This window comes from Delphinus delphis, chromosome 9 (assembly GCF_949987515.2).
Source record: "Delphinus delphis chromosome 9, mDelDel1.2, whole genome shotgun sequence".
Taxonomy (NCBI): domain Eukaryota; kingdom Metazoa; phylum Chordata; class Mammalia; order Artiodactyla; family Delphinidae; genus Delphinus; species Delphinus delphis.
In genome coordinates this window covers 89824934-89845002 of record NC_082691.1, presented here as the reverse complement: position 1 = coordinate 89845002, position 20069 = coordinate 89824934, and the positions used below count along the sequence as shown (strand labels likewise).

General features: G+C 37.9%; 1 protein-coding gene across 2 annotated transcripts in view; it reads right to left on the bottom strand.

Annotated features, from left to right (window-relative positions):
* Nucleotides 1-6903: 6903 nt before the first annotated feature.
* The window catches only part of NUP205 (nucleoporin 205), an 81432-nt gene continuing 68266 nt past the window's right edge, over nt 6904-20069 (bottom strand). For both annotated transcript variants that reach the window (XM_060020959.1, XM_060020960.1), the window contains 7 exons: nt 19112-19240; nt 18764-18890; nt 11131-11297; nt 9077-9200; nt 8478-8606; nt 7816-7889; nt 6904-7248 (listed from right to left, as the gene is read on the bottom strand). In XM_060020959.1, coding sequence (XP_059876942.1) covers nt 7096-7248; nt 7816-7889; nt 8478-8606; nt 9077-9200; nt 11131-11297; nt 18764-18890; nt 19112-19240 — 903 coding nt within the window. In that variant the 3' untranslated portion in view covers nt 6904-7095. The remainder of the gene's footprint in view (nt 7249-7815; nt 7890-8477; nt 8607-9076; nt 9201-11130; nt 11298-18763; nt 18891-19111; nt 19241-20069) is intronic.

Here is a 20069-nt window from a genome sequence, read left to right as displayed (position 1 = left end):
GAAAAGGAAATACAAATGGCTCAAACATATGGAAAGATACTCAGTGACATTCACACTAAGAGAAATGTAAATTACTACCATAATGAGGTGTCATTTTCCTCCTGATTAGCAAAAATCAAAAAGCTTGATTATACACTGTATTGGAAAAAGTAGGGAAACAGGCATAGCCATACAGTACTAATAGGGATACAAATTTTTGTTGTTGGTGGGTTTTTTTTTTGGCTGCGTTGGGTCTTTGTTGCTGCGCGTGAGCTTTCTCTAGTTGCGGCAAGCGGGGGCTACTCTTCGTTGCGGTGTGTGGGCTTCTCATTGTGGTGGTTTCTCTTGTTGCACAGCACGGGTTCTAGGTGTGTGGGCTTCAGTAGTTGTGGCTTGCAGGCTCCAGAGCACAGGCTCAGCAGTTGTGGTGCACGGGCTTAGCTGTCCCGCAGCATGTGGGATCTTCCAGGACCAGGGCTCAAACCCGTGTCCCCTTCATTGTAGGCGGATTCTTAACCACTGAAGTACCAGGGAAGTCCGGAAACAAATTGTTAAAAACTTCTGTGGAGGACAATTTGGCCAAAACTATCAGAAGTGTAAATGAGCATATCCTTTATCTCAGCAATCGCATGAACTTGTGTATATTCAAAAACATTCATCGTGGCAAAAAAAAAAAAAAAAAAAAAAGAAATGTTAATAAGTGAGTAAATCATGCTATATACATACATTGAAATACTGTGTGTATATGTGTGTTTGTGAGAGAGACAGAAAGAAAGGGAGAGGCTTTATATGTGTTGATATAGAAGGATCTTCAGTATAAGTGGAAAAAAGCAAAGTGTTAGTATGGCAAATAGCAAAAGAAGAAAGAAAGAAAGAAAAACATCATTTGCACCTATGACAAGGGACTAGTTCCTTTATATAAAGAACTCCTACATATCTGAGGCATATGACAGAGGCAATATTACCGATCGGTGAGAAAGCACGGGCTATTCAATGAATCATAAAAAGAAAACTGATTATCCACATGGGAAAAAAGTAAGTAAAGTAAAATTAGATCATGGACATCCACATGCAAAAAATGAATCTAGACACAGACCCTTCACCAAAATTAATCAAAATGGATCATAGACCTAAATATATAACACAAAACTATAAAACTCCTAGAAGATAACATAGGAGAAAACCTAGATAATCTTAGGTATAGTGGTGCCTTTTTCAATACAACACCAAACACACAATCCATGAACGAAATAAATGATAAGCTAGATTTTAATAAAATTTAAAACTTCTGCTCTGCAAAAGACATTATCAACAGAGATAGAAGACAAGCCATCAACTGGGAGAAAACATTTGCAAAAGATGAATCTGATACAGGACTGTTATCCAAAATACACAAAGAACTTTAAAACTCAACAATAAGAAAACAAACAACCTGATTTTAAAATGGACCAAAGACCTTTACAGACACCTCACTGAAGAAGATATACAGATGGCAAATAAACATATGAAAAGATGCTTCACATCATATGTCATCAGGGAAATGCAAATTAAAACAACAATGAGATACCACTACACATCAATTAGAATGGCCAAAATCCAGATCACTGATAGCAGCACCAAATGCTGGAGAGGATGTGGAACAACAGGAACTCTCATACACTGTTGGTGGGAATGCAAAATGGTACAGCCACTTTGGAACAGTTTAGTGGTTTCTTACAAAACTACACATACTCTTACCATATGATCCAGCAATTGTGCTCCTTGGTATTTACCCAAAGGAGTTGAAAACTTATGTCCACACAAAAACCTGCACATGGATGTTTACAGCAGCTTGGATCATAACTGCCAAAACTTGGAAACAACCAGGATGTCCTTCAGTAGGTGAATGCATAAGTAAACTGGTATATCCAGATAACGGAATACTATTCAGTGCTTAAAAGAAAAAAAAAAGAGCTATCAAGCCACGAAAAGACATGGAGGAAGCTTAAATGCACATTACTAAGTGAAAAAAGGCTGAAAAGGCTACTTACTATATGATTCCAACTATATGACATTCTGCAAAAGGTAACTATATGACATTATGGAGACAATGAAAAGGTCGTTGGTTGCCAGGGCGGGTGGAGAAATGATTAGGCACAGGCAAATCGCGGAGGATTTTTACAGCAGTGAAAATACGATGTACGATGTTACAATGAAGGACATATGTCATTATACATTTGTCCAAACCCATAGAATGTTCAACACCAAGAGTGAACCCTAAGATAAAAACCATGGACTTCAGCTGATTATGATGTGTCAGTGTAGGATGTAGGAACATCCTTGGTAAAAATGTACCTGGTGAGTGATGTTGGTAACAGGGGAGACTATGCAGGTGTAGCTATAGGGAGTATTTGGGAAATCTCTGTATCTTCCTCTTAATTTTGTTGTAAAACAAAAATTGCTCTTGGGGCTTCCCTGGTGGCGCGGTGGTTGAGAGTCCGCCTGCCGATGCAGGGGACACGGGATCGTGCCCCGGTCCGGGAAGATCCCACATGCCGCAGAGCGGCTGGGCCCGTGAGCCATGGCCGCTGAGCCTGTGCGTCCGGAGCCTGTGCTCCGCAACGGGAGAGGCCACAACAGTGAGAGGCACGCGTACCGCAAAAAAAAAAAAAAAAAAATTTCTCTTAAAAAAAGTATGACAACTGGAAGTGTTATCAATGGTGTGGACGAACAGGAGCTCTCCCTATGGGTAGGAGAAAATTGGTACGATCCCTAAGAAAAATATTGCAATGTCTAGTGCAATTGAAGCATTTAATCTCCAACTCAGGATTTCCATTTCTAGTTGCATAATCCAGAGAAGCCCTCTTATATGTATGATAATCATTATTGCAGCACTGATGGTAATAGCAAAATATTGGGTACTTAAATGTCTACCAGCTCACCAATAGTAGAATGAATAAATTAGGGTATTCGTAAAATGCAATACTATAATTCCATAAGTATAATAAATGAGCATGAGGGATTATCAAAAACACAATGCTAAACAAAACAAACAAAAAAACCAACATGCAAATTGCTTCATAATATGATGACATACTACGATGACACAGACGGTTCAGTTGTCAAGACTCCACCTTCCAATGCAGGGGACACGGGTTCCATCCCTGGTCAGGGAACTAAGATCCCGCACCACATGCAGTGCAGCCAAAGAAAAGAAAAAAAAATAACCTGATGATACACATATATATATTAACAACCTGCAAAACAATACTTTGTAATGCCTATGAATACACATATGTAGTGGAAGTATAAAGCATAAATGGGAAAGAACAACAACAAATGCTTGATAATGTTTATCTCCGAGAAGGAGGGAGGGGAATGGGATCAGAGAATTCACAGGAACCTCAACTGTATATATATTTTTAATTGAAGTATAGCTAACTTACAATACTGTCTTAGTTTCAGGTGTACAGCATAGTGATGTGATTCAGTTGTTTTGCAGATTACATTCCATTATAGGTCATTATAAGATAACGGGTATGATTTTCTGTGCTAAACCATATATCCTTGTTGCTTATCTATTTTATATAGTTTGTACAATATCTGTTAATCCCATACCCCTAATTTGTCCCTCCCCCTCTCTCTCCCCTTTGGTAATCACAGGTTTGTCTTCTGTATCTGAGTCTGTCTCACATATACATTCATTTGTATTATTTTTTAGATTCCACGTATAAATGATAGCATATAATATTTGTCTTTCATTGTCTGACATTTCACTAAGCATAATATTCTCTAGGTCCACCTATGTGGCTGCAAGTGGCAGTATTTCATTCTTTTCTATGGTTAATATTCCATTGTATATATACCACATCTTCTTAATCCAATTGTCTGTTAATGGGCACTTGGGTTGCATCCATGTCTTGGCTATTGTAAATGGTGTTTCTATGACCATTGGGGTGCACGTACCTTTTTGAATTAGTGTTTTCAGTTTTTCTGGATATATACCCAGGAGTGGAACTGCTGGATCATATGATAGTTCTATTTTTAGTTTTTTAAGGAAATTCCACACTGTTTTCCATAGTGGCTGCACCAATTTACATTCCCCATATTTCTTTCTTTAGAAAGATCTACAGCAAATATAATTAATTTTAAGATTTGATAAAATTAGCTGTATGAAATGATAGAGTGAACAGAACACCCAGATGGGCGTTCATTACCTTGACTATATTATTTGTATGATTGAAACAGTATGCAATTTAATAAAAATATTTAATTGGAATGAATGATAAAAGCTATGGTTGAAAGATTTTTTAGAAACAAGATATTCATGGTCTCAGCGTATCAAGCCACAGATTACTCATTGCAATGGGAAACAGAGAACCTTTACAATAGAGATGGTTTGTCAAATACTACCATAACCAAATGGTCAAACAATATAATGGGACAAACTGATACGTACCTCCTGATATGACACGCCGAGGCATATCACCTGAATAATTGCAGTATTCTTGCCAAAAATGTTTAACCTGAATCTAATAAAGAAAAACCAAATACCCTTTTCAAAACAGCTAAAAAAAGTCAATGTTGTAAAAGACGCTCTCCTCCCCCAAAAGACAGAGGAACTGTTTCAGAATGAAGGAAGCTAAAGAGATAATTAAATGTAACGTGTGATAATTAAATCCTGGGTTTAAAAAAAAGTTCTAAAAGTACATTTTCGGGGCAACTGAGACAATGTGAATATGGACTAAACATTAGAAAATATTGTTGGGAATTCCCTGGTGGTCCAGTGGTTAGGACCCCTCGCTCTCACTGCCAAAGGCCCAGGTTCAATCCCCGGTCAGGGAACTAAGATCCCACAAGCTGTGAGATACAGCCAAAAAAATTTAAAAAGGTAAACATCTTTAAGTGTGATAATTGTATTGTGGTTAGGAAGGAAATATCCTTGTTCTTACCTGCTGAAATATTTAGTGATAAAGTGTCATGATGTCTATGACCTACTTTTAAATAGTTAAGGAAGCAAACCAGTATATATACATATTAAAAAAAGAGATAAAGCAAATGTGCAAAATATTGATAACTGATGAAGCTAGGTGAAAGGTATATGGGTTCATTACTTTTCTTTCAACTTTTATGAAGATTCAAAGTTTGTCAAAATAAGTTGTGAAAACAAGAGACAAATACTTAGAAAAGACTAGATTGTGTATGACTGCTTTTATAAATAGCTCAGCTAAAGCTCAGACAGCTACATTTAAACATCACTAATTTATCAAAACTAAAACACTAATAACTAGGAAGAAGGTACTCACCTCTTTTTGATTTTCTGATTCCACCAAACTAATTAACTCAGTAAAAACAACATATTAAGATCCTATATTTATTATTGTTGAGGAATAGATGAATCTACCTTTAAATGCTAAAACATTTTTAAACAAGCCATCTAAAATCTCTTTCAATCTCCTTTGCTTTGCTGAAGAGCACATGCTGCATCCAACAGCCTCTCTCCACGCCTCAGGAAACAGTGCCGAGTCAGGCGGCGCGTGCCTTGAGTGCTAGCCTCTCCCCATTGTATTTATTACACAAACAGCATTTCTGGCCAGTCTTTTAAAAGTAGCATACGTGCAGCTGCAATCGTTCCTTCTTCTCCCTCCCACACACTTCTCCACTGCCCTAACTTTTGACCCCCAGTCTGCTGTAATTTTGGAAGAAATGATGGGAAAACAAAATAAAGAAGCTTAGTAAATCCCAAATCTTAACTAATTCCAAATTAGCTAATATCTCTGTCCTGCAGAAGGCTTCACACTTCAGAGGTTTATAAGATGCTTTGAATCTGTGCCCCAGGCTCTTTTTGATTATTTCTGCGTTCATGCCTGTGTTCCACATGATAAAATTTACCATATGCCTCACCAGTGGAGCAACAGCCAGTATTACTATATCTTGGACCAGTTAATTATTCATTCACATCCCTCTAAGAATGCTATTTATTAACAGGATGCTTTCCAGCTAAGGCTTGATATTTATAAGCGGTAGGCAGTAGATTAATTTCAAAATACAATAACAATGACAAAGCCTTTTATAAATGCTTAAAAAGCCATGGAAATTTTATTATAAGATTAAGGGTAAAAACCCCATAACACCATAGAACTAAGTGTTAATTTTCTGCCACTACCTTAGAGTCAAGACTCTTTCCCCTCTCAGCAGTCTCTTCTATATATCAGGCTGAAATAATTTTTGGCTGGAAACAGGAAAACGGACTTTCAGATGAGGTAGTCACATGCACATAAATACTATCGGGCAAATTGGGTAAATTATTTTTTATTTATTTATTTATTATTTATTTATTATTCCTATTCTTTTTTATTGGGTAAATTCTTTTTCTCTAACTGCAGCCATCCTATTAACTATATGAGAAATACAGGCAGATGATTTATTTGAAAAGTTCCACAAATATTTTAAGGAACAAATGCAAGTGATTATTTTATCATTTACATGCAGAAAAGAAAAAATAATTTTAGTAAAGAGATGGCTTGACTTTAAAGAGCATTATCATAAAAAGTGTAATGTAGGGCTTCCCTGGTGACGCAGTGGTTGAGAGTCCGCCTGCCGATGCAGGGGACACGGGTTCGTGCCCCGGTCCGGGAGGATCCCACATGCCGCGGAGCGGCTGGTCCCGTGAGCCATGGCCACTGAGCCTGCGCGTCCGGAGCCTGTGCTCCGCAACGGGAGAGGCCACAACAGTGAGAGGCCCGCGTACCGCCAAAAAAAAAAGTGTAATGTAGCTACAAAGAGAGAAAAAATTAGAATTTTCAGACCATGGCTTTAATTTAGCATTCCGAATAATACCCCTGGGGGAAAACCAACACTGTGGAAGGATTATTTGTTGAATTCCTGATAATATTGACCATATTCTAGATAAAATTTCAAGAGACTGACCACATATTTGTTTTTTTTAAAAAGTATTTATTTATTTATTTTTTACTAGTGAGGACGAAACCAGGCAAAGAAGTTTACAGAAAAGAAGTCCATATATAAAGAAAGAAATAGCAAAATATCTTTTGGTCATAATTTAGAAAGAAACTATAAAAAGGAGACAGTTTTCCCCAATTCCTCTCTTCCTCAGAAGAGCATAAGCACGGGCTCTCAGTTCCGTGATATCCTCAGCAAGCCTCGGATACGTCTGACAAGAGCTTGTATGAAACTATAGCGAGATCGAACTTTTGAATACAATCCTTCAATGTCCAGAAGTTTCTTTTGTAGTGATTCTCCAAAAGCACTGATGGCATCGGCCTGAAGCTACAGGTAACGCAGGTGACATTTCATTATTAAGTAGTCTCAAATATTTCTTTTATTCTATGTCTTCCTATTTTAAATACCTTTGGATTTTTGTAATGTGGTCCTTTCCCATGTGCCAAATTAACTCAACATTCACATTTTCCACCCTAGAATTTACTGGTATGATACTAATGTTTTTCCTTCTTTCCCTTGTTGTATAAATGCGTAAAACTTAAAATTTGCTTTAAACAGCAATAACTATTGATATACGGAGTTTCCAGATCATGATGCTTACCCTTACTGAACTCTTACTATGTTCTAGGCACTACCCTACGAGTCTTACACATGAAACCTCATTTAATTCTGACAAAATGCTTAGAGGTTGAATTATCATTCCCATTTCTGAGCTGAGGAAATGGAGGCTCAGAAGCTAAGTAAATTGTTCTGAGTCACGTACCTAATAGGTGGCTATGCTAGAATTCAAACCAGGTCTTTGGATGTAAACTTGAAAACTATTATCTTACTAATATACCAGGCTTTCCCTTTTTACTTTCAAAAAAAAAAAAGAGTATGAGAATAGAACGTTACCTGGTCTATATCATGTTGGCTCACTATAGTCAGCCCACTTCTAAAATCCAGATTGCTTTCCGAAGCGAAGGAATCTAGAGATAAAGACACAGTCAAACCAGCTCTGCAGGTGTGTGTCTACTACACAATGGAAGAACCCGATGACAATGAACCACAGCACCGTGAAAAGCATGGGTCTAGACTGAGAACTCTATTTCAGCTTTCAGTAAATGGAAGCCCCTAGGAAGCATTTCACTGTTCTAGGCCAGGGTTCTCAAGCTTTCCTTCTGTTTCTTGCCACCTAAGGGATCCAATACACGCTCATCAGTCACAGAAGGGCCCTCGAGCAACAAGAATCATGGCCTAGGCTGACCCATTTCCATTCTTCTGGAAAATTATTTGTGACCAGAGGACTCTGGACCTGGGTCAGCCATTAACTGCAAGAAGCTGAGAAGCAGCTGAAGGCAGCCTCTACAATGCTCTGTCCAATTTCCCATGGACAGAAGGGAAAATACAAAACATAGCTAGCTATGCCTAGTAACTAAGTAGCTCTTGATTACCTAGTCCACCCTGTTACTGTTCAGTAACCTGCACAGTAAAAAGCAGATTAAATGTAACTAGTTTTTTAAGGTGCTAAAATCTATAGGCATTTATGGTTCACTAATTTTCAGAATAAAGTTTACCTTGTAGCCTTCTGCTTTTAAATAAGGTCCTGGAGGCAAATAAGGAGTCTTGAGAATCCGTGGGTGTGCAATGTAACAAGTAGTACTCCAGATGGCGCCAGAGAATAAACAGGCAGGTCTCTGTGATAACTATAGAGGAGAGCTCAGATTAAAGGAAAACAATCTCATCACATGATTTTGCAAAACAGTTTCTGAGCACGAGGGAAAAGAAGAGACTGCACCATTCAGTGATGTACCACAGCCTCAGTCTAATAAACTGGACGTAAGGTCTCTCCAGAAAGCAGCAAGATGTGCTGAGAGGAAGGAGGTGGAAACTGTGGGATGCTGGGCCAGCATAGCCTTCAGTGTCCTTGTCTCCTGTCCGGACAGAAAGTGTCTGTGTATATTATGAGGATTACTAGTTACTCTAAAAGGTAAGAAAAATATTTTCAATTTAGAAATATATCACACATTTAACTAGAAAAAAACTAACAGTAATTATGTCCCTTTCCATGTGATTTTGATACCCAAGTAATGTGAAAATAAGTACACAGTTCCCACATTTGAAAATTCTCTTAAAGGTCACCCTTCAAGCCCCACTATGATCTCATTAAGGATACAAGAACAAAGGGAAAGCAGTTTAGCTCGATTGTTGATCAGCTTCACCAAACGGCGTCTTGCTAGAACATATTTCTGGGTAGTGGAGATTTTATCAACACCAGCAGGCATCACAGACTGACACAACTAAGAAAAAAAACAAACACAGTATTAAGAATGACATATATTGTAACAAAAATTTAATGAAAATCTATACACTATAAGTAGTCACTTGTGATACGTACTGTGAAAAACATTTAAATAAATTTAAACATCCTTGCAGACAAGAGTTAATTATCTAATTAGGAAGCTAGTAATTTTAAAAAACGAGAGCCAAAGAAGCAGTTGAATTCACAAATGAACGTTCATCTGCTGCTTTCTGAAAGTCCAGTCCCTGAAACAGACATTTCCAATCTGCTGAGGGGCCAACCAATCCTGAATTTCTTGTCAAATTAAAACAAAACAAAACAGTGGGATTTCCAAGCAGTAAGTGTCACAATGCCGTGTGGAGAATTTCTATAACAGCTGTCAGGTATCTTCTGAAGAAAATGTGAATTAGACTTGCAGAGCATAATAAATATATGATCATCAACCAGAACCTCCCCTGATCCCTTCTCCATCTGGCATACTTGCAAGCACAGTGGGTCAATTTAACGTGCAGACACTGGGTTTGGCAGCAGGTGTTCTACAGTGGGACTGGTGGAGTGCCACATGCTTTACCGTGATGCTGCAGCCCCTCCTGTGTGTACTAGCATCACCCATAAGCTGTGCACGATGGGGAAGGACTGCCGGGTGTAAACCACACAATTTCAGGGGTTACCTGAACCCAGTCAATAACACCTGCCTCAACCTGTACTTGCTAGCTGTGTGGCTTTGGATAAGTTAGTCTGTCTTTCAGTGCCTCAGCTTCCTCATCTGAGAAATGGGAGACACAACAATATCTGCCTAAGGTATTCAGGTAGAATATGTAGCTCATGGCTTGGCACATCATAAACTCTCAATAAATGTCCCCTAGAATTATAAGAATGGTAAAAGAGAGTAGGCTCTGACTACTCTTAAGAGTGACATGGTGTTTTTCAGAAAACCTGGTGTGAACCAGGAATGGCAAAATGGCTCAACATGCAGGCTGCCACAAAAGACACGAAGCTTCAGCACTGGCCAAGGGAAGCCTTATAGCTCAGCTGTGCCACATGGAAAGAAAGAGCAGGCCCAGTAACTCAGCATCTTTAGTTACAATAAGTGCCAGGGTATGATTCTGGATCATTGAGAAAAGGCAGTCAAGTCTGATACGCCATCTCATTTGTCTGAAAAATTCACTTAACAGATACTGAAAATGCTGAAGGAACAGAGACATCTTGCCTAAGGAGTCACTTCTAACTGAAAAAGCATCTGCACCTAAGTTTCTCAGCACAGATTTTTAGAGTATAAATTACCAAACTCTTTATGCAAAGGCCAGCTACCGAAATTTCTACTGAATAGCAGGTGGTTTTCTTGAACAGGTACAACTTCCTGTCACTCAGTCAAGAGTTTCTATGCTCATGAAGTGTGCTGCTTAGGTGAGGAGCTCTTCTTCAAGCCACACAGAGCTCTGAGTCATTGTAATTCCTTTCATCTCACTGCACGCATCATCTTTACCTACAAGTCTGACATCAGACCCCTGGTCCTTATCAGTAAAAACAATGGCTTCTCAAAAGTCTCCATCGCTTGGGACCTCCCTGGTGGTCCAGTGGTAAAGAATCTGCCTTACAATGCAGGGGGCGCAGGTTCCATCCCTGGTCAGGAAACTAGGATCCCACACGCCGCGGGGCAGCTGAGCCCGCACGCCAAAACTGCTGAGCTCGTGCGCCTCAACTGGGGAGCCTGCATGCCGCAAACTGCAGAGCCCAGGCGCTCTGGAGCCCACGAGCCACAACTAGAGAGAGAAGGCCTGCACGCCACAATGAGAGAGGCCCGCACACCACAACAAAGAGCCCGAGTGCCGCAACTAAGACCCGACGCAGCCAAAAATAAATAAAATAAATAATAAAATAACTCTTAAAAAAATAAAATTATCTACCGCTCATTATAAGATTTATACCTCTTTTATCTCATCTGGGGGAAGTTGCTCCACGTTCTGTAGCTTGTTGACACTCCGTCGATGACTGTCATAATAGCTGAAGAAATCATTAGCGCTCTGTTTCAGCAGGTAGACAATAATGCCCAAACCAGGTAGGCGCCAGTATGGAACCACTGGAGCTTGGGTATCTAATAGAGTTGATAAAAAACAATGTTCTACTTATAGCCATCTTATATGAATCTCAAATGACCTGTTTTTTTTAAAAAAAGGAAAGCCCAGGAATTTAAGGGCATGTAAACTATTATTAAAACCAATCCAAGACTACTTTTAAATACCACTGACAGTTCAAAGGAGTGGTTAGGAGCTACTGTAATGAGGTAGGTACATAAGGCTGGAGCCTTGAGACAATAAGGAGAGCTGGCTGATGGACACTGAGACAGCTTACCCTTTACTGGGTGAAGACCTCTTTGAGAACTCTATAGAAGTTATAAACCTTTACACCTGTCTCTCCACCACCCCCCACCCCGTGCACACAAATACAGTTTACAGTTTCCTGACCCCAGGTGAATAACTCCTGCCTCGCCCTGCGGCTCTACTTATATGGACTCATTTCCAGTCTGCATCTTTCTGGTTGCTGAGTTCCCAGATCAAAGTTATTCTTCCAAAGAGACAAGGAGAACGCTAACAAATAGTTAAAAAATAGATAATTAAATTTAAAGTTTAGTAAGTCTTCTACCACAATAACTCCATTTGGATAGCAAAACAAAATGATCTGCCTTTTACTTGACGACTTTCTGATGAAGGTATAAAAGAAAAACGTGATGTTGGAAAAGCTGTTTGTAGAGGAAAGAAAAACAAGGCGAGCAATAATGTTCCTATTCTATTGATAGAGATGGTTTGTGTGGTGCAAGTAAAGCAATTTCCTCTTGTGACTGAGGGATTTCTTTGAGAAACACCTTGGTAATTTCAGGTTTAATTTGGAGATAATCTTTGTTTAATGGCCCCAACTGCCATGAACACTGAAGGAGAGATCTACATTTGCTTCCTTCACTGCCACCCCCTTGAACTTTGCTCCAAAGTCCAATCTCATAGACCTTCATGTGGAGGGGAAAAGAGAAAAGAGTCCCTTGTCAGTGGATTCTGCCACCAAAAAAATATCCTATACTCATCGGATTTGCCAATTCTCCTTCACCAGTCTCAGTGAAGATATGACAATCTTTATGATACAGGTCATCACAGAGAGCCTTCTTCTAGTGAAATTAGGTACGCCAGTCCCCAGACAACATTTGTGTGACCTCAACTTGGTAGGAAGCTATCCATAAATATGATGGTCTAATGCTGAGAGTATTCCAAATCACTTCAGGAGTTCTTATATACTAACTTGCTTAAGCCTAGGAAATATTAGAGCATTCAGAGGCACCAGACTTAGACATCAGATGAGGATGGCCCATGAGATATCTAACTACAGAAACAGATTCTGCAGAAAAGACCATGAAGTCAAAGAAGTGGAAGTGCTACAGAAAAGGGTCCCTTGATCACAAGTAATAGTAAATATACTAGAGGATAACAATAATACAAGAGCAATAATAAGAATAATAATAGCTAACACTGATGTCATGCCAAGCACCAGGCACTGTTCTAAAGCACTTTACACATATTAACACATTTAATCCTTACAATAATTCATCGGAGGGAGCTTGTTATTACTTCCACTTTATAGACAAGGAAACTGAGGCACAAAGAGATAAGTCATTTTTCTTAAGTCACTTGTAGCACTGGGATTTAAATCCAGGCAGTTCATCATCAGTCCGTGCTCTTAACCACTAGGTTAAACTATCTCTCTATAACTAAATATTCTAGAACCTACCAGATACCTACCCATTCATATGTCTAGAATTGGCAGAGAAGAATATGCTTATTAACCCTTAAAAAAGTCTGAAGAAAAATAAAGACCAATTTATAAGGTTTCATAAAGTTCATCTTTAAGTATTAAAGATCAAAAACAACATGGTATGCAAAAGATTGGCTCAAAATGATAAGAAACTAATGAAATTTTAATAATTATTAGTGATATTAATGTTTTGAAGAATAAATGACAAAATTACAATTTTGTTTAAAAAATCTTATGCTCAGGTTAAATTTGTTTTAAAAAGTTAGATTCAGGGCTTCCCTGGTGGTGCAAGTGGTTGAGAGTCCGCCTGCCGATGCAGGGGACACGGGTTCATGCCCTGGTCCGGGAGGATCCCACATGCCGCAGAGCGGCTGGGCAAGAGAGCCATGGCCGCTGAGCCTGCGCATCAGGAGCCTGTGCTCCGCAGCGGGAGAGGCCACAGCAGTGAGAGGCCCGCATACCACAAAAAAAAAAAAAAAAAAAGTTAGATTCAAAGGGGAAGAAAAGGATTGCCCTCTTGAGGCAGTTAGAGGTCTGCATCAAGCTACAGACCTACAGGGATTAGTAAACAGATTCATGCTCATTTACAGACTCCCAGACAGAAAGGGGACACAGCAGGTTAAATGTCACTGCTGTGTGGTAGGAAAACCACTCTTCTGAATGAAAAGGGGTCTCTGAGTAGGATTCCCAGTCATTCCATGCCCCTCCAAGTGAAGAAGACCTCCTTTTTCCTATCTGCTGAGCCACCTGAACTAGCACTTTTCCCGCATGCCGGTGAGGCTGCACCTTTGTAGTCTAGTGATCTTCCTGGCAGCAAACTTTTTGAATATAGGAGAAAGCTAGAACTATGTAGAATTAATTTGCTTAACTAAGTCAAAGAAATTGTTTTATATATCCAGTTTGAATGATTTAAGCACTTTACTCCATAAAATATTACTATAAATCTTTATAGTTACTTCCTCAATTTATTTAAGACATACTCTCACCCAAGGCTACTCCAAATGAATCACTGAATGACAGGTATTTTTAAGTAAAGGTATCTTACTAGGTTTTAAGAACTTCTGTTTCCAAATATGTCAAACTAAGACCATACTAGACAACAGCCCACTCCCCGCTCATGGCAGAAAATAAAAAACCTAGACATAACACAAAAAATAACTACCTAAAGTTACCAAAGTAAACAGAAGCAGACAGATGCTGGTAGGGAGTGCAGGCGCAGTGGGAAGAGGGCAGATGGAACCGGTACAACTCTAAGCTCGCAGCTCATGGCCTTCGGCCTGGGGCTAAGTACACCTAGCAGTAGCACAAGCAACACAATGCAGAAGCAGGAGTGCTGATGGAAAAAGCATAGTCATTAATGCCTGACAAACCAAAAAAACAGCAGCTGAGAAGCCTGGAAACCATGACCAGTGAAGAAAGTTTTAGGGGAATCCCAGGAGAGTAGAGAGGGGATCCCTATAGCTACCCACATCACTAACTGACCCCTGAACCATGCACGTAACACACTCAAAACATCTCAGCTAAAGGCAAAAGACATAAACTGACGCAGCATCTGTCACCCAAGAAGCAGTGTTCACAGGTCAAAACAGCCAAGGTAATTAAGCCAAAACAAAAGAAAAACACCATACAGGGAAAAAATAATGGAATCTAGAACCTTCAAACCTTTGTAATGTTCAGTATACAATTTTAAATACCCAACATATAAACAACTAAGAAAATGGAACACATTCTCAAGAGACAAGAAAACCAAGCAAGTCTAATCCCTGATAAACCAGATGTTGGTAACTAATGAATGAGCATTTTAAAGTAGCTATTATAACTGAGGGAAAACAAACAATGAAAACATAGTTAATCTCAGTAGAGAAAATAAAAATGAGATAAGAGAATCAAACAAAAATTCTAAAACTGAAAAATACAATTTCTGACATAAAAATATTCACTGGATATATTTTGCCAAATAGAGCTTATTGAGGAAAGAATAAGTGAACTTGAAGATAAAGCAACTGAAGTGGTCAAAAAGCACAAACTTCCAGTTTTAAGATAAATAAGCACTAGGGATGTAATGTACCATGCAATAAATATAATTCACACTGCTCTATGTCATGCATAAAAGTTGTTAGGAGAGTAAATCCTAAGGGCCCTCATCACAAGGAAAAAAATTTTTCCCCTTTTATTTTGTGTCTATATGAGATGATGGATGTTCACTAAACTTATTGTGATAACCATTTCATGATGCATGTAAGTCAGATCATTATGCTGTACACCTTAAACTTATACAGTGCTGTATGTCAATTATATCTCAATAAAACTGGAAGAAAAAAATTCCAGTCTTCCATTATCTGTAAATATAGTTGCTAACGTAAAATTTACATATTCATGATACCAAGATATAAACAAAAAATTACAAGGAGGAATAGTTGCAAAAAATAAATGATCTGACCATTACATTTACCTTCAGGGCCTTGAAATCATGCTAACATACATAAACTGTAATGCAACTTTACATGAGATAGTAAATCAAATAATAAAAAAGTATAGCAGGGGCTTCCCTGGTGGCGCAGTGGTTGAGAGTCTGCCTGCCGATGCAGAGGACACGGGTTCGTGCCCCGGTCTGGGAAGATCCCACATGCCGCGGAGCGGCTGGGCCCGCAAGCCATGGCCGCTGAGCCTGCGCATACGGAGCCTGTGCTCCACAACGGGAGAGGCTACAACAGTGGGAGGCCCGCGTACCGCAAAAAAAAGTATAGCAAATGTTCTCATCCTATTTCTTATAAATAAAGAGCATTACAAAAAAACCCCATAGTATCAGACCATCTAATATATGTTTGAAGAGAATGGGGCTGAAAATATTTGAAGAAAAAAAGAGTCAAAATTTCCCCAAAATTGATAAAACAAAGAAATGTATAGATAAAAAATTCTCAACAACACTAAACGGAATAAAAACAAAGATGCCCACACCAAGGCACGTTAACAGTCAAACTGTTTAAAGAGGAAGAGCACATCTCAAGTGCAGCAACAGAAAAACAACACTTTACATATAGAGGAACAATATTCCCATCAATGACTGACTTCTCATTATAAATCATGGAAGACAAAAGAAAGTGAAACCATATCTTTAAAGTACAGAAAGCACAAAACTACCAGCTCAGAATTCTATATCCACCAGAATTATCCTGCAAGAATGAAGGCAAAATCAAGACATTTTCAATAAAAGAAAGTTAAGAGAATTCATCACTAACGGACCCATACTTATGTAAGAAATTTTTCTGCCTGAAGGGAAATGACACCACGTGGAAACTCTGATCATTGAGAAAGAATAAGGAGCATCAAATGTGTTTAATATCTAAATAAATGCAAAAGACTTTTTTTCTTTTTTACCCTTTTGTTCTTTACTTATAAAGCATTAAATTGTTTGAAATAAAAATTATTGTCTAAGGGAATTTATAGTGTATGTAGATGTAATACATGTAACAATTATAACATAAAAGAAGGGGGGAATGTGGGCCTATACAGTTGTAAGAGTTGTAAATTTTGAATGAAGTGGTACTATATTAACAATAAATAGGCTGTGAAAAACGATGGCAATTCCTAAAAAAAAAAAATACAAAGAAGTGTAGGTAAAAACCCAATGGTAAAATTAAAATCAAATTCTATAAAACAGACTTTTTTTTAAAGCAGGTAAGGAAAAACAAAAAAACAGAGAAAGGAGGTAGAAAGCAATTAATAAGTAGAAAACAATTAAATGATAGACCCAAGTCCAATCATATCAATAATTATATTAAATATTAAAGGACTAAACACACCACTAAAAGCAGAGATAGTCAAAATGGATTAAAGAAAAAAAGACTCAACTCTCTGCTGTGTACAAGAGATGCACTTTAAACAGAAAAACATGGATAGGATGAAAATAAATGGACAGAAAGAAATAAACCATGTAAACCATAAGCATAAGATATTTTGAAAAAGAAGAACAAAGATAGAGGATTTAAACCACCTGATTTCAAGACTTACTGTTGATATAAAGCTATTGAAGAGTAAGTATATAAAGACATTGTGTATAAAGTATATAAAGACAGTGTGGTATTAAGAGAAAGAACAGACATACAGATTAATGGAACAGAATCGAGAGTCCAAAAATAAACCCAAATTTATGTGGTCAATTGATTTTTGAGAAAAGGTACCAAAGTAATCCAAACAGAAAAAGATAATGTTTTCAACAAATAGTACTAAAACTGGACACAGGCTCATCACTAGTCATCAAGGAAATGCAAATTAAAATCACAGTGAGATATCACAACACAACCACTAGAATGGCTGACAAACCAAGCATTGGCAAGCATGTGGATCAGCTAGAACTCTTATACATGGCTGGTAGGAATGCAAAATGACTGTACTTTGTAAAACAGAATGGCAGTATCTTATTTAGTTAAACATACCACAGAAGCCAGCAATTGCATTCTTAGGCATCTAATCAAAAGATATGAAAACATTATGTCCACATAAAGATTTATATCCAAATATTCATAGTGGCATTATTCACAATAGCTAAAAATCTGGAAATAACCCAAATGTCTATCAACTAGTGAAGAGATATATTATGGTATATTTTTAATATGGAATACCAGCCAGAAATAAAAAGGAACAAAATAGTAATACACACATGGATGGATTTCAAAAACACTGAGCTAAATGAAAGAAGTCGAAACACAAAAAACACTACATATTGTATGATTCCATTTATATAAAATTCTGGAAAAGGCAAAATAATAGAGACCTTGACCAGGGGTCAAAGGAAACAATCACATGCAAAGGGACAAGAAGAAACTTTTAAGGATGAGGGAATTATTCTATATTTTGGTTGTGGTAGTGGTTACACACTGCATAAAATTACAAAAAGCACTCAAACTGTACACCTAAGATGGGTATATTTTGTTGTATGTAAATAAAAAACCTCAATAAAAAAATATTTCTTAATCCCACTTGCTAGGACATTTTATAATGGAGTTAGACAAACAAGAGTTCTTGGCATAACATATTTTTTCATAATATTATTCTATTAAATAGATACTTTACGTGATTAAGCAATTTTCAGAGAAAATAAGATCCTGAAGACGATGAAAATGTGACAAAATGATTCACAGAAATCTCAAACAAAAGGTTTCTTGAGATCATCACCAGTCCATCACAATACAACCACCAAGATCCAAACGGGCTTTGGCTTTTGAATGTCCCATGGGACAAAAGCTTTAACCAATCCATAATCCGGCCTCATATTCCTAATCTTCCCTACTGGGTCACTAGGGAATCATAGGCTACATCAGTTTACTAACTATCGAAATTTTACTTTGCTATGTTACAGAAATTTGGAGCTAAATACAAAACCTGAGACACTAAATTCAGCTTAACATGATTTAACATACAAACTATTTTCATACTTTTCACCTGGCTAGTTTACTCTCCAATCCTAGAGCCTTTTGGGTCTCACACGCTACATAAAACTATACTCTCCCCACACGGCTCTTCCAGATTCATCCTCAGAAAATCTTAAATTTCTCTATTCTTTCCAGTTCTCCAGCTGTATCCACAGGTCTGACAAGAGTACCTCCTCATCACTCCTTCTTAAAGAAGTCGTTTTAAAAATTTCCCATTCATTACTCGTGGTTAAAAAAAAAAAAATTGCATCATACTGGGGCCAACTAGAGCTTGTCATAATCCTGGCAACTTAATTCCTCAAATACAGAAAGAAAGAACTAGCTAGCTCACCTTGCCGGGGCCCATCTCTATTAATGGTTTCTGACAGGCTAGGGGTGAAGAGACACACAGCATGCTGAAAGGTAGGGGAACTCTGTAACATGAGTGACTGGCAATATTCCATGACATTGGCACAAATCTACAAAGGAAGAACAAGCAGTAACAAAAATATTAGTTCCCCAAATGCCTCATATTATGGAAATCCAGATTTGAAGGAGAACAAAGTTATAGATCAGTTTGTAAAATTACAACAAAGTTACAAATCAATTTGTAAAATTACCCACATCTATTATTTTTCTCAAATATCTCCAAAAACATAAAAAGCTTAAAGAATAGCTACACAACTCTCACTCCTCTTACCTGCTGCATAGCCAGTTCGATCTCATCTTTCTTGCTCACTCTATCCCCCTCCACATTATCATCTTGAAATTTAAACTGACGCAGTCTGTCGGAGCCACCAAAGCGACTTAGTAGTCCTAAGCACTGGCGCTAAGGAAAGAAAAGATACTTCCTTGTTCATATCTAGTTGTATATGTTTAAAGTTAGTGACCTATCTTTCTTGAGGGAGAAAAAAAAGAAAAACTCAGTGGGGAATAAAATCACTCTTTAAAGCATCTAATTTCTTACTTCCAACTGACTCAACTAAAGTTAGCAATATTAAAATTTACCTTTCTGCAAATGTATTTACTTGGCAGACAACTCATTAAAAGAATATTAATTCTTCTAGCAGTTAACCCCGACTAAAATCTAAGTGCTTGCCAAAGATTTTTTGTATCATACCAAATAATTCCTTAGTAGATTCCCATTAAATAAATACTAATCAATAAACAATGAGAAACAAAATGAGATGGCAAACAGAAGCAGATTCGTGATAATTTTGTCTACTAAGGCTCAAATTTAAAGGCTCTAACTCCTGTGGCTGCTTCTGGGGACTTCAAAAAGGAGTTGGGAACACAGAAGAAACCTTGGCAGATAAATCGCAAAGCTCATTTGTTTGAAATGTTGGTAATTTTCACCTGAGAATATAATTGTTCCTAAGGTTCTCAGTGGGAAAGGACAAGCTTTGCAAAATTGGCAGTATGTCCAGAATCAGAGATGTGGGTTCCAATTACAGGTACATGACTTTTTGCTATATGTCCTGGGACAAGTTACTTAACTTCCTCAAGCCTCTGTGTTCATATTTCTAGAGTGATAATAGCAATTCCTACCTTATAAGATTATTGTTAGGATTACCTGAGACATTGAATTGTATTTAAAGTGCTTAGTACAGTGTTTTGCACATAGTAAGTGCACAATAAAAACACGTTTAAAACACTGG